Raw genomic sequence first — 26,701 nt, forward strand, 5'->3', positions numbered from 1 at the left:
AGATGACGAAGAAGCGTGTATACCACATACATACAAACACGCAACTATTGAACTAGCTAAACAAACCATACCATGACATTACTATGAGTCACAACACCCTTGTTGTAATTATTCTGCAAACCATGACAGTGCGAATATTGGCAGCTTAGAAGTCTCATCATCAAGTCTAATATTAGGTATCTTGGCTATTGTAGGGTGTAATGATGTCTTATGACGTCAGGGGTCTATAGAAAAATACACTAACCTATTGAGAAAAGTGCTTATAGCTGTCGCAATGGTTGTACGAACCTACGTCAGTAAATTCTTGCTAATATCAGGCCTCTGTCACTCGACGTACTTGCGCGCGATAAATGCCTACCGCTCGCTGGGTTACCGGTAGCCCCACGCGGCACAGGGCTTTCGACAGCCGCTCGCGACGCGCGCGTTTTATGTTTATTATTTTTATTAGTGGAGATGTCGACCTCTGGCCAGTTATGTACTGTGCTTGGTTGCATGCAGATCTAGTAAAAGAAAAAATATAAAGCTTTCGTTTTTCCGTTTACCTAGAGATGTAGACAAGTCAGTCATTGTTTATTTTTTATTAGGTTTTTAAAATTATTTAATAAACTGAAGAACTATTTTGATTTGTGTAGGTAGGAACTATTTAGAAATATTTTATACCTATGTTTGAATATACATAGGCTTCTATATTTTTTAAAGTAAAAATACTTATCTTCTTTGTCATTTTAAAAATAAGCGACTTACTTTAGATACTTAAATTATAGATACTTATACCTTATACTTAGTTATACATGCAATGATTACCGAGTTCTGGATAAAATGGGAAAGAAAGAGGCAACCCTACGCTCGCTGTCGGCATGATCGCGGTCACTGAACTGTGCGCTATCGCATTGAAATAACAATCGAGCGCTGGAGCTTTTAAGGTTCATTTTCTAACGCAGCTATGAATTTGTAGGTAGTTTAGGAACTTGTAGGTGCTTATAACAGTAGGTATGGACTTTTTTGTATGGAGTGATTTATCTGTTACGTAGTAACTATTATATAATCTGTGCTAATATTTATAAATGCGAAAGTGACTGTCTGTGGTACTTTCAGGTTGAAACTATTGAACCGATGTACTGATTTTTTTGGTACATAAATAGTCTTAAGTTTCAGAAGTGATATAGGCTCAACGACTATAAAACCATATGGCTATAACCTTTATAGGCTCCTTATTACCCGGTTGAAGGAAAATGGTTCTCTAATAAGGCGATCCGCGGGAAACAGCTAGTTGAAAAATAGGTAATTGCGTCTAACCGGTACCTATTTGAGATACATACTTGTGTTATTCGTAAAGATATATTTTACTTATCCATCCGATTTTTTTTACTAAAGTTAATAATTGATGTTTCCAATTAAACTTAAAACTATTTTACGGTTTATCTTTCAGTTTTTTAACCTTTATTTCTATCTTTTTCCTCCTAGATCCAGACAATAAACGGCGTAGTCCTCGTAAGCTGGCGACAACGAGTACTGGAGCGTCAGATAGAATATGGCGCCCGACTGGGCCACGTCGTGCTGAGCCTTGCTAGAATGGAACTCAACAACTTTTATAAGAATGTCATGCCGGTCGCCGATTATTTTGATCAGACTAATATGTTGATTGCGGTGAGTGGATTTTGTTAATTAATTTATTTTGCTTGAAAAATAAGGTGTAATTTCAATCTGTTATCTATCAGTGGATTTCTAATCTGCGATTATAGATTGAATATTGGCATTAGCTATCCATGTCACTTTATTTTCGATCTCTAATTGCCAAACAACGGATACTTAGACAGGTAAAAAAAATCTGCAGGAAAGCATCTTAGGCACCAAACGGAATCGGATGTTGAAAATATGTTTTTGGTTTGCCTACTTTACTATGTAAGAATGTTAAACATGGTATGAATCTTCACATAATGACAGCAAAAAAATATCTCCCTTTAAAATTGTTTCGTAAATTTTCCAGCTTTGTTTTGTAAAAGCGTGCATTTTATTCAAATCTTGTATGATAGTATTAACTTAGTAAAACTGCTTTCTTCTTAAAAGCCTTGAGAACTCCTTATCCTTGACCAATGGGATTGTCTTTACGTATCAAAACAAAACGATTTGTCGGCCAAGGTTCTCAAGCTTTTCGAAGGTTGAACACATTACAATCATTATGTATTTAAAACATGTGAAAATCATTATCGTCTTGAAATTATTATCTTTTAAAGTTATCATTTTGCAAGTTGATTATCTAAATCCGCATTACGTTGAAACTTCGTCAGTATGAAAGAAACAATTACCTTCTGTCAGTTGAATTAAAACCAACAAATCTTTCAGAAACTACTGAAACTGAAATTCCCTGAAAACTAACCGCCTTTAGTACCTATCTATCTAGCAGACAAGACAGTGGGATTTTCTTGTATGTGGTAGCTGTAAATAAATAAAGGTTAGAAACTATTTGGAATGTTTCCAAATATACATAAACACAACGTACAGAATTACATCTATATCATCATTATAAGCTGTAATAATGTCCAATGTATGCAAGATTTGGCAACTGGTCACCTATTTCGACAGTGTATGCAACGGCCCATTAGCTCAGTTGGTTAGAGCGTCGTGCTAATAACGCGAAGGTCGCGGGTTCGATCCCCTCATGGGCCACATAATCTTTTTGCATTTTTAATTAAATATAAACTCTTTTGCAAAAAAAACGGGCACCTATGCGAAATCTTAGTTTTAAGGACTTTACGTGTATTTCAAAGGGTTTTAATGATTGTTGTATGTTTCTAGCATCGAAAGAGTTAGCCGAGCATGCATGAGAGTGTATTCTAAATTTGAATTTTGTACAATTGCTAAGAAATTGGTTAAACCTTGTTTTGGACTAATTGCTGGCAGAAAGTTCGTCGGTGTTTTGAAAAGTTTTTGAAGTGATTTTCAGGAAAATGATAATGCAGTTTTAATTAATGATTAATGTACTTTTTTGTTAGATCAAAACATTTTTGAAAAACTATGCGTATTTGATAAAATTTTCACCTGCTCTAAATGGGCTATACTGATGATTGATGGCAATGTTAAGAGTTTCGGTATTTTAGTGTAAACCGTTCTATTGATTAGATATTGTACCCACGTGTTTTAAAATATGGCTTTTTCATAAATAAACACTATTTAGAAGAGTATCAGTACCTTTGGCTGCGACAAAACAAAATTAAAGTAAGCAGTGCCGATCACAACCCGTCTCCTTTTGACTTTGACATTTAAAAAATACCAAATTTTGTGATAAATGTTAAAATTAACCACATGAAAAATGATGAGGAGGGTTAAAGCTATCTAAAAAGTCAAATTATTGCCTCGTTAAAGCTCTCGATAACTCCATAGGTATCGGGTTACTAAACAACGATTTAGCTGAAAGGGAGTCAAGAATTCAAAATTATTGGCCAAACGTATGTTTCTTAAGAAATGAGCAGCTAGCCAATTATTGTTATGATTTAAGCAGGAAAGTGCTGCAGATGCCAGAAAATCTCGGTGTAGGCAAGTTTATTTAATAAAATATCCGTGGGATGAAAACACGCTATTTGAACGCTCAGACTCATAGATCTTCAGAGGTCTACGGAGTTTCCCAAGAGACGGGGTTGTTTAAAAATCAGTAAGTACGAGACCTTAAGACCTCGTGCTCACAGTCTATGCGCTATTTTCTGTATTTTAAAGAATTTCAAGACTTTTAAAAATGTCAAAGTCCTATAGGAGACGAGTTGTGATGGCACTGCTTACTTTAAATTGGTTTTATCGCAGCCAACGGTACTGATACTCTTCTAAATAGTGTTTATTTATGAAAAAGCCATATTTTAAAACACGTGGGTACAATATCTAATCAATAGAACGGTTTACACTAAAATACCGAAACTCTTAACATTGCCATCAATCATCAGTATAGCCCATTTAGAGCAGGTGAAAATTTTATCAAATACGCAAAGTTTTTCAAAAATGTTTTGCTGTAACAAAAAAGTACATTAATCATTAATTAAAACTGCATTATCATTTTCCTGAAAATCACTTCAAAAACTTTTCAAAACACCGACGAACTTTCTGCCAGCAATTAGTCCAAAACAAGGTTTAACCAATTTCTTAGCAATTGTACAAAATTCAAATTTAGAATACACTCTCACGCATGCTTGGCTAACTCTTTTGACCGTAGAAACATACTACAATCATTGAAACCCTTTGAAATACACGTAAAGTCCTTAAAACTAAGATTTCGCATAGGTGCCCGTTTTTTTTGCAAAAGAGTGTATTTTTACTTTTTCCATGTTTATTTATAAATTCCCGAAACAGGCTTTCTTTTTCTTATGTAGCATAAATTATGACAGACTTCTAGCAAACGCTTATTAAGTTATCTACGTAATTAAAGCACCTGAAAAAGTTTTCAAATTCGTTCTGAAAAATGTAACTTACACCTTACACCATCTTACACTAAGTTTCTTCAATCTTCAGTAGTTGAAGGTGTTTAAAACTTATAAATTAGACGCTAAAGCTTTCAATGCACCCCTCATGCTACTTCGCGCACCTGGATAAAAAGCAACCCCTTTACAATAAATGGGCTTTCTAACACTGAAATAATTCTGTGAAATCTCAAACCTGATCTTTTCTGAAAATACTTTCACACAAAAAACAAACTAACTCTTCACCTATCTAAAATATCAACCACATCGTTAGTTAAATAAAAGCTTGTAAAATCAAACAGAAACTGTAGCGTCACATCGACATTCACAGCAAGTTGATATTAACCAAATTGTAGGTTATTATACAAGCAGCTCTTGCATTTATAATGACAAAATCACCAGTTAGCTGCCCATCGCACGGCCGAACGTTTTACTTGCACTGGTTAAGGATTTAGCTGTCTTTCTAGAAAGTTCCAAGAGTTATGGCAGGCTCGACAAAAAGCTTTTAACCTAAAACAAAATTAACACTCAAACCAGATTGACTGATTGATTGATGGACTGAAGAGTTCGTGGCTAAGTAATAGCAGCACTGGTCCATCGGTCATAAGGTTAAGCAACGCTTGACACGGTCGATCCTTGGATGGGGTTACTTATTATGATGAATTCGGTAGTAGGGGAGACCGGGGCAAAGCCGTATAGCTAAGGGTTTGTGGATGCTGATCAATAATTTTAAAACACAGATGTACTAAATCAACATTTATTTTTAACCAGTCTCATAAGGTACGCAATCACAATATTTTAACTTAGATAATTAAAGCGTAAATTGAAAAAAAATTGCAAAAATAATTCTTCTACGTTTTACGGTTTTGCCCCAGGGCATGGACAAAACCGTATACCGTATGGATTTCGGCACCTGATATATTTGAGCAGCTTTGAAGTACCCCATAGTGCCATCAAACACGGCTTGAACAGCTTTTTTCATGTTTTCCGTGTCCCACGATTGTCTATTAGTCGTCCTTTTATAATCACGAGGCATCGTGGCATCTGTCTTAAAAAATAAAAGGTTAATACACTTAAGTACATCCGGGTCAAAATCGTACATGTACGATTTTACCCCATACGATTTTGACCCATACTATTGTATGTATAAATACGTTACTCACTACTACATTCATAATTGATTTCACCGGTACAAATGTACTGAATTACATAAAAATATACACACTTTTAACATGACTATTAGTTACTTACCTATTGTACACGTAAATTTAACGATTGGCACTTCTTATTGCACATAAATTACATAAAAACCACTAAAAGTCAATAAAATAAAATATTTAAAAAACGCGCGTGTCTGTCGCGACAAGTGTTTGTTGACAAATAGCTGTGATTGGTTGACACCGCTGAGCTGCAATGGCGCGGGAAAGGACAATGGGCACTTTGTATGAGATTTGGTACCCGATCCAACAGTAACGTATGATATATCATTAGAAAGGTATTTACGTGAAGAATAATAAAAACTATGGGGCTTGCCTCAATTAGCTGTCCGATCCGAGTAACGACAAAAATTGAATCGACATAGAAACAAGTATATCATCCATATATGCAAACTCATTAAGAGGCAAATGTCGTCAGTGTAATAATTTTAACCTCAGTTAATAGACATCTTACATCGTTTGAGATACACTCTATTATAATCTAGAGGTTGTAATAGTCTATGGAGTCATACTACGGAAACACAATCGTCATCTGATTTGACAAAAGTTCAAAACATTTCTATTCGTCTTTTTTTAAGAAGAAATTCATCATTATCTCAGCACCTCTTGAGGAGCAAGATTAAGTCGTAATATGTACTATGTTAACATCGTCTCCTGACTTTTCAACCTTAATTGATTGTAAATACTGAAAGACTTTCATCAAATACATAAGCTAGTTCTGCGTGAACTGCAAAGGTTTGCACAGTCTTTTTTTAAAGCAGTCGGCAGGCAAACATTTTAAGAAGGCCAAATTCCTGTTTTTTTGTTACTTTACCAGTTTTTATTCAATACAGTTGGATTTAAGAACTACATCTACGTTGATGATTTATGAACATTACACATTCTATTAGTCGATGTCACGCGAAATGGACAAGGATTTGGGACAAGTCGTCATAGTAAACATTTTTTGCCTTGCCAAAACCTACGCAATGGTACTAGAATCAACACTGTTGGATAGGGTACCAAAACGCCCATCGTCCTTTGAATTATTAACAGAAATACATACGCTATACGGTTTTGCCCGGGTATACGGTTTTGGACAGGTCTCCCCTACGTTAAATTGGTGGGTTCCAGCTGTCATTTGAACATCTTTGGCAGTACTTACGTGTAGCTAGTTTAACAAGTTTAACAGCCAGTCTTAAGAAGGACCCAGGTCACTGGATTGATAAATATTGGGAAAAGGCTAGGCACATGATAATACCTGGACTGTTACAGCATATTTTTTGCAAATAAATAGATAATTGTCTCCTAGATTTTGAGACTACATAATTAATTAAGATGACGTTTACAAATGAAATACTCCCTTGAACTAAAAATAATTTGACATGTCATAGCTCACTGGTTATCATGCAAATAATTTCTTAAAACAAACATAAAAAAGTATGTATTTCTGTACGGATACTCCGCTTGATGAGAAATATTTGTCGATTATTGAATTTATTATGAACGTTCATGATACCATTACGGAGCTTTATTGCTGACTCATTTTGTTTATGTTTTTACGTAGATTATGGTTTTTGTGACCCTGCACTGTTGGAAATTTGAATATTAGTTGGTTTTTATTAAACTATGTAACTCCTTTTATATGGAGGAAATCATAAACTACTCACAACGTTTTTGGTAATTTTTTTCATAGTCGATTTTGTTAAGTGATTTTCAAGAACTTGTATCTTGGAGGAAAATTATCGGATCAGCAAATTGTACGTTCAAATGCCTAGTTTTGAGATCTGTTTGTGCATATTTTTTAAAATCATAAGTTTTGCTTATCTTTTCATCGTTTCAAGATATACCAAACTAAGCAAAGCACGTGGCCACCAAGAATACACTAACAAAAAACAATTGTTATTGACATTTTTTATTCATAAAAACACAGACAGTAAACAAATCGATTATGCATTAAGTATAGAATAAATTCTCAACATTTGTGAAAGACTATTAATTTATACTTATGAATCGTAATATTTCTACAACTGCGTCATTATTTATTGTTGCGATAGAAATGCAATATTGTTGTCTGTAGTGACTCATTATTATATATTATGTTGTCATTTCAGTACATAACTAGGTATTTGCAGCATATTGTGAAAGTAATCACATACATAGACGTAGGTACAGTTAACTTTGACAGCTTACAATTAAAGATCTAAAAGATACAAAGTTATGCTGAAATATATGTTTAATTCTCTCAAGAATTGATCAATGAAATTTTGCAATTAAGAATTCGTAAAAAGTTGAAGATTAAGAATCTTACAATCATCGTAGGTATTTTTAACAATCCAACTGTCCAGTACTGTTGTTATGAAACTCCGGAATTGGTTGTTACTCTTTTACGCTAAAATTACTGGATGTATTTATTGTAAAACTTGGTAGGTACTAATTGAGCCTAAATATCAGCATATCACATAGGCTTCTTTCTCTATCCGTACCTATGCGAGAAGTAGGTACTTAGTTCCTTCAGGACGCCGAGCCAGTGCTGCGCCGAAGCAAGTCATCTATCGACTATCGCAGCTCAAAAAATCTGCTCACATTATCAAAATCTTGTGACACATCAAAAATACTTTTTCCAAAATCTAAAGATAAAGTAAGTGGCATCATTAAACGCCAGTAATGTCCTACCATTGTCAATCACATGTATTGAATAAAACACCGAGTGTGTGTCGCTAACAAACCCTAAAAGATACTTACAAAATTTTGCTGTGCTCAAAGAAGTAGCGAAAACTAGAAGACTCAACTTTAAAATTATCTTAGGTATTTTAAACAGTCCAACTGTTCAGTAAAGTCATAACTGTGAAATGGTTGTTACTCTTTCACGCCAATACTACGGGATGAATTTTAATGGAACTTGATAGCAATACGAATAGCACATAGGATATATTTTATCTGGGTGCGGGCTGTGTAGTACCCTCGGGGCGCGGGTAACATCGCTAGCGGACGCCCTCATCATCCATAAAATCTTGTGACACATCAAAAATACTTTCTCCAAAATCTAAAGATAAAGTAAGTGGCATCATTAAACGCCAGTAATGTCCTACCATTGTCAATCGATGGTATTGAATAAAACACTCGTGTCGCTCGCCTATCGATCGAGTCGTGACGGTCAATGTACAATGTCACTAGTGGTGGACATGATTTTACTTCGTGGTTTGGTGGTGGTGGTGTCGGGTTTTAGCCGACTTGTCGAAAAAAGAGGTTTTTAAGTTTGGTAATGGGATTTGTGGTTATTTTGGTGGTTTAATGAGTACCTACAAAGTTAAAGTCAAAAATGATTGAAATAGAGTTTGGAATGTTTTGAGGGGTTTATTTATTTATTATACTTTTTGCAGACATTTTCACAAAAAAATAATGTACAAAAGCGGACTTAACGCCTTAGGCGTTCTCTAACAGTCAACCTTTAGGTGGAGGAGAAATTTCATGGTTTAAAGTTGCGAAAATATATTGTTCTTAAAAAGAAGGGGTTATATACGGTTTCACTCGGTTATTTTATGAGGTCATTAATATCTAAGTCCAAATCATCATCATCATCCTGCTGCCCTTATGCCAATTCTTATTTGGGATCGCCCTACGGAGAATAACCAGCAAGAAACTTCATGTAGACAATATAAAAAAAATGCAATTTTTATTGTCTTCCCAAAAGGAATCAATCCATACCTTCCGTTTGCCTTATGAATCCTTCTAGACTCTTCTAAAACTTCTTTACGACATTCTACGTATTTCCATCCTGCCCTTTTGATCATGTAGTGGTAAGTATCTTACCCACGCGACATCCATCACCTATTCTCCCGTTATTTATGCATGATAGTGATCTTTCACCTCTACACGATACACCTACCTGTGGCTTCTGTCTTTTGTTCAAATTTTTTAGGTCCTGTAGATTATTGCAGGGTTTTTTGAGGGTCCAATTTTAGGGTCTTTTGATTTCTCATCTTCAAATTAATGGAGGATTCCTGTGAAGTCAAGTATTTAGCACATCATGCATGGTATTGTTTTGTTTTACATTTTGACTATCATGAAGTTATTTGTGACTAACTTCGGAACAGTAAAGATATGTGATGAGAATTGTTCTTCTAAGGATAGGTACTTCAGGCACAATCAAATTGCAATGAAAAACATAGGCAAAACAACACCTACATATAATTTCGTATAGATAAGGTACCTATGTATCATTTCATAAATATCCAACATTATGAAATAAACTGCGCCTTTCTATTGTAAAACAAAGCCCACCAAATGAATTTACCTATTAAAACGTTTGTTTACAAAAGGACCTATCAGTACAATGTTAACATTCAATATTGACTCTTAAAGTAAGAGTTTAAGGTCGAATATTAGTTTGGTAAACATATTTGTCCAATTACAGACTAGTTTCATGCATTTTTAATAGATTCTAGGGCTAAGTATGACGAGACTATCGATAGAGAACTGTCTGTTTGATTTTTTTTCATGTAGGTTTTGTGTCTATGGTCATGGACGTTCTTTGCGTGTTCTGTGAAGCCTTGTTTGTGGTCAGCGGGTATCTGCTCTTTGAAGTTATGTAACCGGTCTTGAACTTTGTGGTACTGATAGTTCGCTTAGCAAAACCCTGTGACTTTTTTAACACGCTTTTTATTAGCTTCACCTGTATGTTTGTATGTTTGTAGGTTTGTATGTTTGTATGTTTGTTTGTAACCGACTTCTTTGGGCGCGATTTTGACCCACTTTAAACGGCCAGATTTCGTTCAAACTTTGTAGATTTATTGAGGACCGATGACAATACACTAATTTGATAAAATTATTCCATTTTAACCGACTTCCCAAAAAGGAGGAGGTTACACAAACACATCGATTACTCCGAGGTTTATAGACCGATTTACGTGATTCTTTTTTTGTTCGACTTGGAATAGCTGCCAGTTGGTCCCATATTCATCAGGTCAGGATCTGATGATGGAAACCTTGAGAAATCGAGGGCAACCTTCAAAACTTGTAGGCATACATAGGGTAAAAACTTGACGCTTAGGTGTACGCCTAAAAGCACTATTCAACTGTGAAGATTTGGAGCTGACCTGATGATGGAGACCAGAGAGGGTCGAGGGAACTCGACAACTGAATATGTAAACTACCTCGTGTTTGGGCTTAAATTATTTGTATTGACAAGACCTTTGCAACAGTGAAGGTTTGGAGCTGACCTGATGATGGAGACCAGAGAAAATGGAGGGAACTCGACAACTGAATATGTAAACTACCTCGTGTTTGGGCTTAAATTATTCGTATTGACAAGACCTATGCAACAGTGAAGGTTTGGAGCTGACCTGATGATGGAGACCAGAGAAAGTCAAGGGAACTCGACAACTGAATATGTAAAATACCTCGTTTGGACTTATATTCTTTGTATTGATGAGAACTTCCCACTTGTATGGATAGTGACAACTATTCGTATCACTGAAAAGCTTTAAATAAATAACCTTTTACAAAAAATTAAACCGAGTTCCCAAAACACTAAAAAGCAAAAAAAACTAATTTTAGGTGCATCGGCCTAGAAGTCGGTGGCAAAATTAACTTAGTAACATCCATTAGACACCGACTTCTAGGCTTTTCAATTTGCAAAATATGATCTTTGTTAATTTATATAATTTTCATCTATAGTCGATAAGGTAAGAAAATTAATTAAAATTTTCTAGAATTTTTCTCTACAGTCGATAAGGCAGGACTCGATGTTAATTTTTATTTCCAATAATTATCTTTAGCCGTTTTCTCTAATATTGACAAATTTTTGTATACTAAAGAGAATTTTAATTCTACAAAACAAATAATAGTTTGAAAACAAACTAAAAAGTAGAAAATAAATAATAGTTTAAAAAAACTAAAAAACACGCTTTTTATAGAACAACGAACTAAAAAATAGGAAATAAATTTTAATGAATTTAAATTAAGAAAACAGTGTTAAAAATTTCAATGAATATAAATTAATAATAGTGTGAATACAAAAAACAAATATTTAAAAAAAGCGTGGGGTGCTTTTTAAGATATTATCGAAATGAAAATCACTGTACTCATATCTGTCAATAAAATATATAACTATTGACACCATGCACCCCACGCTTTTTTTTAATATTTTTTTTTTGTATTCACACTATTATTAATTTATATTCATTGAAATTTTTAACACTGTTTTCTTAATTTAAATTCATTAAAATTTATTTCCTATTTTTTAGTTCGTTGTTCTATAAAAAGCGTGTTTTTTAGTTTTTTTAAACTATTATTTATTTCTTCCTCCTTTTTCCTAATCCTGAGCGGATAAAAATCGTCACAATTTTAACGGTATCGAATTATATTTGCTTGCCTATCCTAATTTCTAATTTGGGGTCTTCACAGCTCGTCTTCCGAACCTTACTACTACTAAATAAGCCCATGTGACAACCAAACTAATAGGTATATCTTTTCACAAAGTTAATCAATACAACAAAAAGGATTAAGCCAGAAAAAGGCAAGTTTTACTCAGTGACTACTAGAAGAATAAGGACACACACTTATTTTTCACGCTAAAGTACAAACTAGGATATTTCTACGTATAAAAACATAACCGTTGATATCCTTCTACATTAGTTCTTTGAAAACAGTGTAGAAGCGTATATAGTGAAACAAAACACGAGCTACAGCAATCGATTACTGTAATTGACACTTGTACAAGACAATTAGTTGATGTTTGACGAGCTTTTACATACATTGTCTCTGTTTCAATATTTTATGTAGAGCGAATGCTACTGGGTACTGGTAAGCCAGTAAAAATGGCAGCAGCAGTGGACCGGTGGATCTTACCAGCATGAAAATACAGAGAGATAGGTAGACACACTGTTTTTTATTGTACACCATGGTAAAAAACTATTAAAAATAAGTAAAATTACGATTGGCGGTCTTGTCACTGAAAAGCAACTCTTCCAGACAGGAGCTTTAGAAAATTTTAAGATGATATTGGCGAAATTAAGTAAAGACCCTGATGATACGTTTTATTACAGTTTCTTAAAATCTTCCCTCTAGAATTATGGGGTCAATGTAGAGTCGTAGTACAAAGTATAATTAAACACAGAATGGTATTAAACTAAAAGTCTGATAGATGCACAAAAATAAGCCTGAGTCTGAAATCACCTACCAGCATTGAGCAAGCGAGCGTGGTGATTAATGCTCAATCCTTCTCCGTGCGAGAGGAGCCTGTGCCAAGCAATGGGACGATAAAAAGGCTGTAACAGTAATAGATGCCCAAAAGATACCTAAAACACGTTATATTTTCATAGAGACAGCAATTTGAGGCAGCTACCTGCAAAATGCGTTACCTTGAAGGTAATGTGTGTATGTAATGAAAATATCGATACATTCCACCGTCGGTATCGAAAGTAAATAAAGGGGTCAGCTGGCATGAACTAATTAAAAATACAGGAGCCGTTCGATTACTTCGTCTTTGTGGAACACCTATAATGTTGGGGCGAAAAATTATTGTTTTTGTGTCGAATAATTTTATATGTTCGTAAAAATATATACCTACGGATTTTGAAAACAAGTAGGTAAGTACTGTTAAGTGAATATAGCTAATAAAAAAAAAATAGCATACCTACCTAAGGCATAGTTCGTGCCAATTAACTTCCATTTCTCAGGATTTTTACACCTTTCGCATTTGTTTATACAACTCTTGTTGAGATTCTTTGCTTGTCCAAAGTTTACCTACTATTCATTTCATAATAATGATCATCTAAGCATACTATTTTTTTACAACTGAAGAGTTTGTTCGTTTGCTCAAGCATTGTTATGCTATGATTAGTGCGTTCAAACGGTACTAATCTCAGGAACGACTGGCCTGAACGATTTGAAAAATTTGTGTTAGGTAGCCTATCTATCGAAAAAGCTTTAAGCTTTTTATTCGGGTTTATGCAGAAGTTCACGGGATGCGGGTGACACCGCTGGCAGAAGCTAGGAAATTATATTAACAAAACATTACTACGCATTCCCAGAATTGGCGCAAATTGTACCTACCTGTATGGAGATATTTTAATATAAAATTATTGACAGTTTATTCAGCATAAACTGTGAACGCGTTAGGCAAGATTATTGATAAAATGAATGATTGATGACAGCCATTCATTGTAATAGCAAAAGATTTGATAAAACCTGCTTTTGTTGTGGACTGTTTGGTTTGGTGTCGACACACATGTTATTTGTTAAGTAATTAATCTTTCCCGCCTTTTCGAAGTCGGAGTTAGAAAACCTATTGAACGTTTCTTCATGTACTTAAGAAAATGTATGGAGAATTTTCTTAAACTCGAGTCGAACGACTGTTTAACTTCTTGTAGTAAGACCATGACAGTTTTAACATTATTTCAGCTGTATAGACTGTAATTGATACTTATTCATCTGTTTAGCCTTTTCCCAACTATGTTTAGGTAGGCGTTCAGTCTACCTGGATTCAGCTGATGAGGTACCAATATTTTGCCTGGACCAACTGCCTATAGACCTGACCTCCATAACCCAGTTACTGGGACAATTGATAATTACTTTTTTAACAATAATTAATTACTAAAATCAAAATCTTTTTATTTCACATAGGCCATGAAACGTCACATTAGTTGCACGGTTCCAAAAAGTTGGTCTCATGGAGAAGAGCCGGCAAGAAACTCCATAGACACTCTTTTTAAAAAGTAATATAGTCACAGTACAAACAGTCTATTACATTACAATAGTAAGCTCACAGAATTATACAATGCAAGAAAGTTAAACTGTAAATCTATACAATGCAAAGGGAGAAGAAAAAGTCGTTTAATTGCCAGGGAAGCCACACATGGAGAGATGAGTTATCGCCATATAATATCTTTATCGTCAACAAAGTCTTGAATTTTATAATAAGCTTTTTTAATTAGGGTGGATTTTAAAGTGTTCTTAAATTTTATATCCGTGAGATCGGTTACACACTTAGGCAGCTTGTTGTAAAAACGGACACAATTCCCTAAAAACGATTTATTTGATTTCGTTAATCTGAATCTCGGAACTACTAGCTTGTGCTTGTTTCTTGTATTAATGGAATGTATATCACTTTTAACACTAAATTGATTTAAGTTTTTGCGTACGAACATGATATTTTCTAGTATATAAAGAGAAGGTAGTGTAAGTATATCAATTTCTTTAAATAATTCTCTTAATGACTCGCGAGGGCCGAGGCCATAAATTGCACGAACTACCCTTTTCTGGAGAACGAAGACTGAGTTTACGTCAGCCACTGCCCCCCACAGTAAAATACCATAGGACATAATACAATGGAAGTAAGCGAAATACACGAGCCTAGCAGTAGCAACGTCAGTAATCTGTCTTATTTTTCTGACTGCATAAGCTGCGGAACTCAGCCTCTTTGACAGTGCTAAGATGTGGGCACCCCATTGCAATTTAGGGTCAATGATGATACTAAGGAACAAGACTGCTACGGAGTTACGTAACTGTTAAGAATATATTTATGACTTTGCCACCACAAAATAATTCGTAACAAAGACACCAAAAACTATATAGATATCCCTCTAAAAGAAAGCATATTTTTTTCGAAAATACGAGAATAGTTATTAATTTCTAGACACGCGGCATAAAATATTTATAACCACTTATGGCTTGGAGTTTTCGTCACTGACCCCAAATACTATGGAAGAGGCTCGAAACACGACGATACCATGAGAAACAACATATGTAATTGTCACTCCATGTTTTAACAATTATGTCTGAATCACCAAGTTTGTCCATTGATTTTTAACCGACTTCACAAAGAAGGAGGTTTTATTTTGTGTTGCGTTATATGGAACGTGGGCGTCAGAACGTTTTGTAGAACTGTAGTTCGTTGAACGTAAAGAATTTCGGATACTTAAGTGTTTATTTTGGTGGAGACATCGAAGGCATTTGAGGTGTTGTATTGTAGATAAAAAATATGACGAAGAGACTAGGAATCCCCTTTCTCGTCTATTTCTTTTGTGTCACGTAGTAGAGATACTTATATTAGGGATGCAATTTTTATGAGATTTTTCCCTGAATTTTGTGTACCTTCCTTTTTCGCATGAAACTTTGTAGATTTAATTTATTTAGATGCGAATATTTACTCCTTTATTTTTAGAAAATATACAGAGAGGTTATTTCATTTTCTGTGACCTTCGGAACTGCATAGGTACTTATTACTTTATGTGGGGACCACATATGCGTTGGTTGTTTGCCTAGAAATACAAATGCAAAAATTATCTGACTACGTACGTTTATAGATACATTTTGCGAATAACTTTAGTATTACATGTTAATTAAATCCATGTGCCGTATCTCAATGTATCTGTAAGCTAGATTTTAAGAGATTTCTGCGTGAAATACATAATGAATAAAATAGAAAGGACATATATAAAGGGCGCGGAAAATATTCGTTTCCTATGGACCCTACAGAAACCGCCATGATCAGGTTGCATATAACCAAAACTTTTTCAATAATTGGAGTTCCAGATTTTTTTTTCATCACCGTCATAAAAATTAAAGCAAATGATATTGATTTGTTAAAAAAAATAATTGAAACAAAACTCAACATTACGACTCAAAATATGAATCACTATTAAGTATAGGACTTAAAAAGTAAGTAGGTACTCCTATACCAGCCCTACAGTCTGATGCATAAATAATGCAACATTTGTAGGTTTACGGTACACCGTGGGACACACCAAGTGTACCTGATAGGCCACTGACATTTTCCACATAAAACAGTGGCACTTTGATGCTAGGGGCCACTTGGAACAGGGTGGGGCCCACTTGAAAGGTGGGGCACATTTGAAAGAGGGGGCGATGTATTCCAATATTTGCGGCCGATATTATTTGCAGAGCATTAGCTATTCGACTTGCAATTGATTTGAAAATGCAAGGTCGTGTGTTTTTTTTGTTTAAATCGGTTTTTGCTAAGAATTTACAATCATACGTTTTCCATCGAAAATGCGAAAATTCTGACCAGTAGATAAATAGGGTATTAATCAAAGACAATGGCAATTTGTTCCTGATTTTATCTTGGCATTTTATTTACGTTTAATTTATCCGACATTACTCGAATTGTAATATTTGTAATGCCATTCTAAAACATGCCGATTAGGCAGTCGAATTTAAGTATTATTCTAAAACGGTTTTCAACATTTTCCTCAGAAAAAAACAAAACAAAAGAAAAATATAAACAATGGGCCGTTCCATTTGACAGCAGCCTTGTAATATGTTACTTCATAACCGAAAGGTAATAATCAAGAAGTTAATAAATAAAAAGGCAGCAAACAGTTTGTTTCCTTGAAAGCTCATGAATTTTTTGTGATATCATTTCGACCTGAATTGGCTTTTACTCGTGCCTTTTAGAATTATGAGGAATTATTTGTTTTGCTGTTTTGCTGACTCGTGGCTATGGGCTAAGTAACAGCTGGGATCGATCATAAGGTTAAGCAACACTTGGCGCGGTCGGTCCGTGGATGATGTCTATGTTTTGAAGAGTTCCTCTGTGCTTTGGAAGGCTCGTTAAATTGGCTAGGTTCGGGTAGTTATAAGCCAGAGAATCTGGCAACAAATGTTACCAAAAGCACATAACTGCGTAGAGGAGGTAATCAGGAGCCAGTCGCTCCATGTAAAACACTGGTCCTCTGATGCGGTACGGTTACACTGGAAGCCGATCTCAATTTGTTGGGAAGTCTAGGTAGATGATGAGTAGTATAAAATTATAACTTTGGCTGGCGTTAAATACATCCCATTACCAATCCAAGCTCCTGGTCCCGAGATATGTAACTTCTTGAAAGTTTTTCTTTACGGTTGTAAATTGGGTTATTGGCTAACAAGATCATTAAGGGCTGTAGTCCAACGGGTCACATATATGATGCATGATATACCTACTAGCCCGAATATCTGTGTCAACGGGCGTGCATCTTTAACGTGCTCTTAATTACCAGTAACTCTGTGGTAATCAAGAATTCAATGTACCTCTATGTATGACTCCAGTTAATTTGTTAGGAAGTTGGCTGTGGTAATTGAATGTACTTATATCATGTTTTGTAACTGTGTGAAGTTTTTACTTTGCCACTGAAAGTGTAATATCTAGGTACCACATGCCGTATGTAATGATATTAAAAAAACTCTTCCTCCTTCTCTCTTATTGTTTCAGATCCCTCTTTAAAAAATATTAGTTACATAGGTATATGGTGGAATATACTCGTATTGAAGTGACAAAATAAACATACTTTTGTCAGCTTCATCCATTTTAAATCAAAAATTATTTTCCAAAAAGGAAATAAACCATATTTTTTTCATTTCCCAATTCCGTTAGCAGTTAAGCCCTCTAGGGTTTCCGAAAGATCTATTAGGCTACAGAGCCTACAGATATTTCCAATTCAAACCAAATTCCTCATTTCATAACTCTTCATCAAAATCCACAGGTAAACGGCGAGCGCAACCCCGACGAAGTATACAAGGACTTCCGAGCTGCCGTACTCCAAATCCTGGGCACCACAGAAGACCAGTCCACGATGAACGGCGTCAGCGGCGTCGGAGTCGGGGCTGGTGGTATACCTGGAGAGATCGTTGGAGTAGAACCAGCGCCTGCACAAGAGAGGAATAGGAGAGAAGAGAACGTGGTACCTGCTGTGGTGCCTGTAGCTTTGCCTGTGATGCCGGCGATGCCTGTGATGCCAGCTGCGCCGGCGCCTGTGAAGGAGGTTTCTGAAAGACTGGTTTCGCCAAAGGTACTTTATGGAGCAAAATCAATTTCTAAATCTTATGTGTTTTCAAAAAACAACTTAAATTATTTATGCCTGATTCAGGAGAGCAATTTTCAAAACTCACTGGATGGAATACCACCAGGATCTTTGAGTAGATAACGAAATTCTATTTTTTGTTTAAAAACTTCTCCTGTCCGTCTGGGCTTGTGACGCAAAATTTATACGAGAGGCAAGGATAACCTGAAACTGTGATTATTTTATTAATCACTATAATTACCATAAGGAGGACCTCAATTATTATCAAAGTCAGACTACCATCAAAGAATCCGCAACCATCCACCCACGACCTGTCGATTATAACGATTTAAAAAAAATACATCGCCCCATAGACAAGGGCGGTGACTAAACAGAAAATATGTTTTGTGCATTTATCAACCTTTGGAACTAAAGAGGTCAGAGCGAACACCTCCTTGACCTAAACACGTGTTTTGTAGATTTTCTTTATTAAACTTATAAAATAAACTGAAATTTCGTATCACAGGTGTCTTTTCCCACAAAAAATGGTTCGATTTAAGTGTCAATTCGGCCCACGTTTATAGAAAAACTGTAGAAAAATATTACCGTTTCTAGGTACTTTTCTAGGCATACTTAAGTCCTAGTATTGTAAGATATAAGTGATTTGTTCAAGGTTGATAAGAACCTTCACCGTAAATGGAGACAATCGGAGCATTTTATCTATTTTTGCCGATGTTGTTGATTTAAGAGTTCTACGCTACTTCTAATGGTTGCTTTATCGGGGTCGCGATTGAGAATATTTTAAAGCTCGGACTCGGGTACATTTGGCTTAGATTACGAGGCTTTTAAGTTACAAAAACATGCCAATAAATAATTGTATACAAAAATCATTTTTTAACGACTTTAAAAATCATCAAACGACCCTCCCGCTGTGGGTTAGCAGCGGTGAGGGAGTGTCAGACTCTTACTGACTAAAAACCGTCGTGTTCCGTCGTAGGCCTTTAATGTACCACGGCCGCGGTAACTCTTTCAAACAATCCCGCAGCCCCGGCAGACCTTGGCCCTGTTGGGCACCGCTGGAAGCCTATGTATTAAGACGCACATATATTCGTAGGACCGATTCATTGAAAGATTGTCATAGTGTTATAAATGCTTTCTCTTCTCCCTACAGCCTGAAGTGATAAGAGTCCGTGGAGAGACGACCACGCCGCCGCTGCTGTGGGTGGTGGGCGGCCCTGGCAGTAACAAGGCGACGCTCTGCCAGCGAGCAGTCGCCCAGAGGCAGGGATGGACGCATTATAGGTAAATTATTACTCATCTGTTAGTCTTACTGATTCGAGGAGACATAATCCTGATAAGAAAACAGATGAACTTCTATGTTCGAAGCATAGAAATATTCCGTCTTGGACTAGGTGTGCGTTTGTCGGTAGTAAAGACTGTTCTTTACTTCGTAGTCAGATAATATTAGTGTACATACTAGTAAAATAAGTTAAAAACTGAAATATTTACCTATAACGAATATTAAAGAAATGGAACGGACATAAATTCAAATCATGAGCAAGGAGAGAAGAAAAAATTCAATATACCTACAATTATCTATATATGTATAAAAATGGAACCCGCTTTCCGTTGTAACATAACATGAAAACGGCTTGACCGATTTGGCTGAAAATTAGAGGGGAGGTAACTTAGACCCGGGTTTGAGGGAAGGTTTTAGGGTAGTTTTTGTCACCATCCGGCTACGGGACGCGGGTGAAACCGCGGGCGGAAGCTAGTAATATTATATAATTCAGCCATTAAGACTTTGATATTCCATAAACCAACACCACTAATTACCCAACTTCTTCCAAACCCCCAGCTTAGGCCAGCGTCTGCGCAGCCTAGCAGACGCGGGCGGTAGACCAGCATCAGACGGCGCCCTCGCCCGCTCCGCCATCAGCGGCGGTGAGCTGGCTCCCAAGGAGCTGGTCAGCAAGCTGGTGAGGAATGCCGTGGGGGATGCCGGGAGAATGGGCCATGGGTTGGTGCTGGATGGATATCCTAGGGATATGGAGCAGATGGAGCAGTTTCAGACTGAGGTAGGTAACACATATTTTCATAAGCAATAAGAAGAATAGAATGTAGGTGAATTTTTACCTTTTAGAATTTAATACGTATCTTCGTGGAAGAGCCATTATGCACTTTTGTGTGTTTTATAACTTCATATGAATTATTTGCTAACGTAAAATAGTATAACGCAGTATAACATCTGCACAGCAGCCTATCAACTTCCTCGAAAATTAGTAAGTTTGTCTTCGCTCCTTCACGCGTCTTGCTGTCTGTACTAATTATTGTATCCTTTGTAGCTTACCTAGTAATCAACCTAAATAATAGAACGCTGAAACGTCCAAGTTAAGAAACTCTCCTTGAGAATTCAGTTTAATAACTTGCTCTCCACATTCCAGTTCCGCATATCCCCTCGCATGGTACTCCTGGACTGCTCCAAGCTGCAACTAGGGCGAGGCAGACGCGACGACTCGGTGGCTGCCTTCCGACGGAGGCTCGAGGTCTTCCGGGAGCTCAGTCTGCCGATGCTGAAGAGCTTGGACCAGGATCATCGGCTGGTTATTGTAAGTTGATTATCAGTATCTAGTGGATAGTCAGGTTATATCAGAAATGGAGTATTTTCAAATATGCTGTTTGTGTTTGACGAGAAATTGTGCTCTAACAATCTATAGTAAGAAGTTGGTTAAAAATACGACAGCAATAATATCGAATATCAGCAACTGACAAAAAATTAGTTCCTACACAATTGCTTATGTGCCATGAAAAGATATAAAAAACTAAAAAATGGCATTTACAAAGCTTTGAAATATTACACAACTTATTCTTCTGCAATCTAAAGTGTCTACATAACTTACTTACCTCAACCAGCAGAAGTTTCACAGGTAACCATATCCCGCACTCGGATAGTTTCTTCAAAATCCGTTGAGCCGCTTGCGCGAGAAGAAGTAACAAATATTAGTCTTTATAACATTAGTGTATTGATGATATGATGTAATAACCAATCCCCAGGTGGACGGCGACACGGATTCTCCAGAAGTGCAGGCGGAGTTCTCCCGCGTGCTGCTGGAAGAGATGGAGAAAGCTGAAGCGTTGGCCGCCATGCCCCCACAAGAACCGCCCAAGAAAGGTGTAGTAAATTTAGAAATATAGGCCATTTACTTTTTCTTGACAAAACTTCGTCAAATCAATATGCATTAAAAACCAGTAGGTAAGTACAGTTCAGTCAGATAATGGCTACGGATCTTTTCGGGTATAGTTCAGCGAGCTGTTGCGATTATTTTCTTATAGGTTTTGAAAATGTTAACCTACAAAATATACCTTGACGATTCATTCAATCGTCATAATACATATACATTGTTTTTTCATCCAGAATGTATATTATGCTTGAACGAGGAATTGTAAATGATTTTCATGCAGTCATATAAATTTTGAAATGGATATTCGAATCGCCAGTCTGAATGGGAATTACCTACTTCACGCACCTGGATAAAATGTAGCCTAAATAGCTATTTATCACTGTACAATTAATTTTGTGATCCAACCAGTCTTTCCTCAGATTAGCATGTTCAAACAAAAAGTGTAGATAAATCAGTCCTAAAGGCTTTTCTATTCTTTCGTTACAGAAGTATCAAGCATGCAGCAGTTCGCGACAGCGGTGTCTCGTATGGGCGGCGCGCTGGCCAACGGGCACGCCAACGGTGCCGTGCCGAATGGGAACGCGCACAATGGAGTGGGGAATGGATTCATTGGGATCACTGGGAATAAGGTACGATTGGGAACTGGTTTAGTTTTTAGTTTGGTGGGTTGAAATCGAGCAATAAAGATATAGCATATTTGTTACTTGTATCAAACTAGCGACCCGCTCCGGCTTCGCACGGGATAACAGTATTTCCCCACTATTTAATGTATGTTTTTATACATGTAAACCTTATAAACCTCTTTAATCACTCTATCTATTTAAAAAAACACATGAAAATCGGTTGCGTAGTTTTGAAGATTTAAGCGTACAATGGGACATGGGGACAGAGAAAACGACTTTATTTTATACTATGTAGTGATGCAACAAAGTATATAGGTACTAAATTCCTTAACAAATTATATAGACCTTTATGAATGACTAGCTGTCCCTCTCTTTTCCAACTGCGTCACGATGGTCCTTCTTCACGCACCGGGATAAAAAGTAGCTTGTGTACTCTGTCAAGCTGTAGAGTCTAGATGAAGTATATTGGTTCTGCCTGGGCTGCGGGTTGTTCGAAAGAGTTACCGCGGCCCTGGTACATAAAAGGTCTACGACGGAACACGACGGTTTTTAGTCAGTAAGAGTCTAACACTCCCTCACCGCTGCTAACCCACAAATGACCCCTCATTTGATGATTTTTGACGTCGTTAAAAAAAGTATATTGGTGCTTTTACAAAAAAGGTAAAGATACGTTTAACAGGTGCTTAACGCATTTGACTAATTTGTTTGTATTATCATGATCTGTGTAACAAATCTCATTTAAATCGGTTTACTAATTTCCACGTGAAACCCAAAGTCGAGAGGGATAAAGTTTCTTTCGTATTTATTATATTAGGTACTATGGAACTTATTTATTTGTTTTTCAGGTAAAACCCCTTCTGAACAACGTGTCAAAGATCCCGACAGTGTCGCAGATGACACACGACGACGTCCGCGCCCTCTATGAGCAGGGCACCGGAGAGATAACACTGAACACACACATTTAAACTATTTGCCTAGCCAGGTGATTAGTCAGCGAGCTAAATGGATGATGATGTGTAAAGTTGCTGTTTTTATAGTTAAAAATACAGATATAATTTATGTCAGAAATGTTATGTTGCAGAAAAATAAAAATAAGCCACATTTTAAAACAGACAGTAAGCAATTTAAATTTGAAGAAAGTGAGGCAAATCAATTTATGATTTTGAGATAGATAAAAGAACAACTTCTCTTGTCAACGGTTATTAAAATTTGTCAATATGTGGCTTATTGCCGTGTCAATTTTGGCGCCCGAACAGGGACAACAATACCAATATGTAAGCCAGTAGGTATCTACAATTAAATTGACTATTGAATTCATGCTTTTCATAACACGTCGTATGTCCTTAAAACAACTACAAACTATTAAATAAAAGGTAAAAAACATTAAGATAATTGAAAAAATATTGTATTAAATAACTAATAAACTATATAAAGCAACGACACACAAAAACAGTGCTAACTATTGATATAAAATATCAATAAGACGGACTCTTCGAGAGCAGTGAAAGTGCCGAATAAGATAGATTTAGATTTAACATTAAAATATCATACAAAAAACTGGGATATAAATTATTATTACATTTTAGAAGTAAGGAAAAATTTAATCTGTAAGAAAAATAATTTAAAGTTAAAATTAAAAGACTTGACTAAGTTTGATTTAGTCGACGTTAATCACTAATTTACATCTTTACAGAAATATAAAAAATTACATAATAAAACTTTAAGGCCCGGTTTCACTGGTTAGGGTCCGTTCAGATAGACCGGGTCGGAGAGCATCGGCGCGCATTTTTCTTTTCACACAGACCGGAGCCGATCGGCTGCGCGAGCATTAAAGAGCATGCAAACGGAGCCAAATGTCAAGAAAAAATACACGATCGGAGCCGGTCGGCTCCTCTTATAATTTCCCACCGAGCGCATTCGAGCATTCTCAATGACAAAAGCAGTGAGCATGCAAAAATAAACCTTACTTCAAATACTAAGTACTCAATTTTCAACGTGTTAAGAATTTGCTCTGCTCTCCGAGCCGGTCTGTCTGAACGGGCCCTTACCGACAAAGCGCCAGTTGGTTATCTGATAGTTAATGCTATCTGCCAGATAAAGGCTGCTTATAGTTTCTGCCAGATTCAAAACCTGTGAAACCAAAACATATAGTTCAGTGAAGTTCTTAATAGGCTTTCAGAGACTTTATCAGTATAACCGGTGAAATTGTCAGTTATTAATTTAGTGACTGACTATTTAAAAATAACGGACTACAAAATCCAAAATGGCCGGTCACTGGTCAGTGATGAAGTCGACAAACCAAATTCAGTCGTAGTCAGCACAAAAATATAAGATATAAAACACGTTTATTATAATATATTTTATATCCAAAATATTTTGTAAAAACGACGCACACACATATGTAAGAAGTGCCTTAGTTTAAGATCCGTAGCTATTTTTAGAGCAATTTAAAAAACATACTGTAGTACTTACTATTATTAATTTACCTAATTAGTTTTTAAGAAAAATCTTTTTAAAACAATAAATTGTTTAAATGAAAAAAATATTACACCTTATATCAAGTTTGGTGTAATTACCTATGTTTAGTTTATTTTAATTAAAATTTAAGTACTTATAGATTTTTTTAAATCGAATCTTTGAAAGCAAACTTGTTCTCAATATTTAATTAAGTTGAAACTTTTATGGTCCAATCGAAACAACAAGTCATCGAAGTTAACAGCGTTTACAGTCTAGCGGATTTTCTGCGCGGAATGTGTCGCACGTTAAAAAAACTAGCTGAAAATCCGCTCGTGTGAAAACGCTGTAAATGTCAAATGTACGAACGCACCCCGCTTTTGAAATTGTTGAGAAGTATTCCAAAAGGACAAAAAGATGACGTGGAGATCAATTCAAGATTGAAAATCTAAAAAACTATTGAGAAAGCCTGGATATTCAAGTGGTTAAATAACCAAAAAAGTTGATAGCAAGTTTGCTTTTTTACAAAATATAGCGTGCATCACACACACACGTACAAAATATAGATTTAGTTAGTCTATAACTTAGTTAGACTAAGTCACGTAGTTAGTATCACTAAAGGGGCCAACTTAGATTTAGTAAATAGAAAAATATTTAGAATATATTTATTGTAGATAGATAATATTTTCACTCGTAACTTTATCGAGCACTTTTTATATGAAATGTCATAATTGTGAAAAAATTAGAATATTTATACATTTACGTTAGAATACTCATATGAAATGAAAAATTAATAATAATATTTTTGACGCTACTGCGCACATTGAAGTGACAAAGATGGCATTAAAAATGGCCGCTCGAAACTAAATGTCATGTTGACATTTGGGTAAAAGTCATATTATTATCTGCAAGTTTATAGGTACTCAATTTGAAGATAATCTACCATTTTAAGTAATTTTTCATGGATTTGTTAATTTGAAAAGCTTATTCTTAGGTGCTCCAGAATAATTATTGTCCCTCAAATTATTGTTTTCCCCTTAAAGATTTTGGGGTGTGTCCCCAAATCCTTGTATAAAAATATGCCGCACAAGAAAGGGTTTACAAAAGGTTCTTGATAATTGGAGATTTTAATACAATTATATAATTATTTTAAATTAATAATTTATTACTTTCGTTATTAAATTGAATTTAAGTTTGTTAATAGAGGAGGATATAAGTTAGATACCTGCCTATATTTTTTAAAATCAATGTAAAAAATCCATAAATAATCACTTCAGTTGTGATATCATTTTGTTAAATTACAATAATAACTAAACTAATGTGTTAGTAGACGTCTTATTTACCATCATAAAATAAATAAGCACACTTTTGTAACATCGAGTTTTATTTTAGTTTACTAGCGGTCGCCCGCGACTTCATCCGCATACAATTTGTTATATCCCCTATAATTTCCTTATAATATAATATAATGTCTGGACACATTTTCACACACGGTCGGTTAGCCCCATGGTAAGTTATTAATTAACTTGTGTTATGGGTGCTAACACAACTGATAAACTACATATAGCTACATATAGTATACATATTGATAAATACATATTGTAACACCCAGACCACGGCCAACAAACATGCTCATCACACACATGTCGACCGAACCGGGAATCGAACCCGGGACCTCAGGTTCGTCAGGACCTTATGTACTCCCCAATGTATTTCCTTATGTACACACTATAAACTGCCCTATGTATACTCTATGAACTGTCCTATGTATTTCCTATATATACTTTATGTACTCCCCTATGTATTTCCCTATGTATACTTTATGTACCTACTCCCCTATGTATTTCCTTATGTACACTCTATGAACTCTCCTATGTATTTCCTTATGTACACTATGTACTCTCCTATGTATTTCCTTATGTACACTCTATGTACTCCCCTATGTATTTCCTTATGTACACTCTATGTACTCCCTTATGTATTTCCTTATCTAAACTCTATATACTCCCCTATGTAGTTATT

The 26,701-nt window shown here is 35.7% G+C and overlaps 1 protein-coding gene and 1 non-coding gene across 2 annotated transcripts; both read left to right on the forward strand.

Annotated features, from left to right (window-relative positions):
• The first annotated feature begins 2,593 nt into the window (after positions 1-2,593).
• Trnai-aau (transfer RNA isoleucine (anticodon AAU)) lies at positions 2,594-2,667 on the forward strand. Its single transcript has one exon. It is a non-coding gene; the product is annotated as a tRNA-Ile (tRNA).
• A 3,960-nt stretch (positions 2,668-6,627) lies between these two features.
• LOC110379697 (uncharacterized) lies at positions 6,628-25,614 on the forward strand. Its single transcript, XM_064035085.1, has 8 exons — positions 6,628-6,657; positions 18,124-18,429; positions 19,592-19,722; positions 20,279-20,498; positions 20,865-21,029; positions 21,475-21,592; positions 22,089-22,231; positions 23,071-25,614. Exons 1-8 carry the CDS (start codon positions 6,628-6,630, stop codon positions 23,188-23,190), a joined length of 1,233 nt encoding a protein of 410 aa, XP_063891155.1. The 3' UTR covers positions 23,191-25,614.
• Positions 25,615-26,701: the final 1,087 nt, after the last annotated feature.

Source organism: Helicoverpa armigera, chromosome 6, assembly GCF_030705265.1.
Source record: "Helicoverpa armigera isolate CAAS_96S chromosome 6, ASM3070526v1, whole genome shotgun sequence".
In the NCBI taxonomy this organism is placed as follows: domain Eukaryota; kingdom Metazoa; phylum Arthropoda; class Insecta; order Lepidoptera; family Noctuidae; genus Helicoverpa; species Helicoverpa armigera.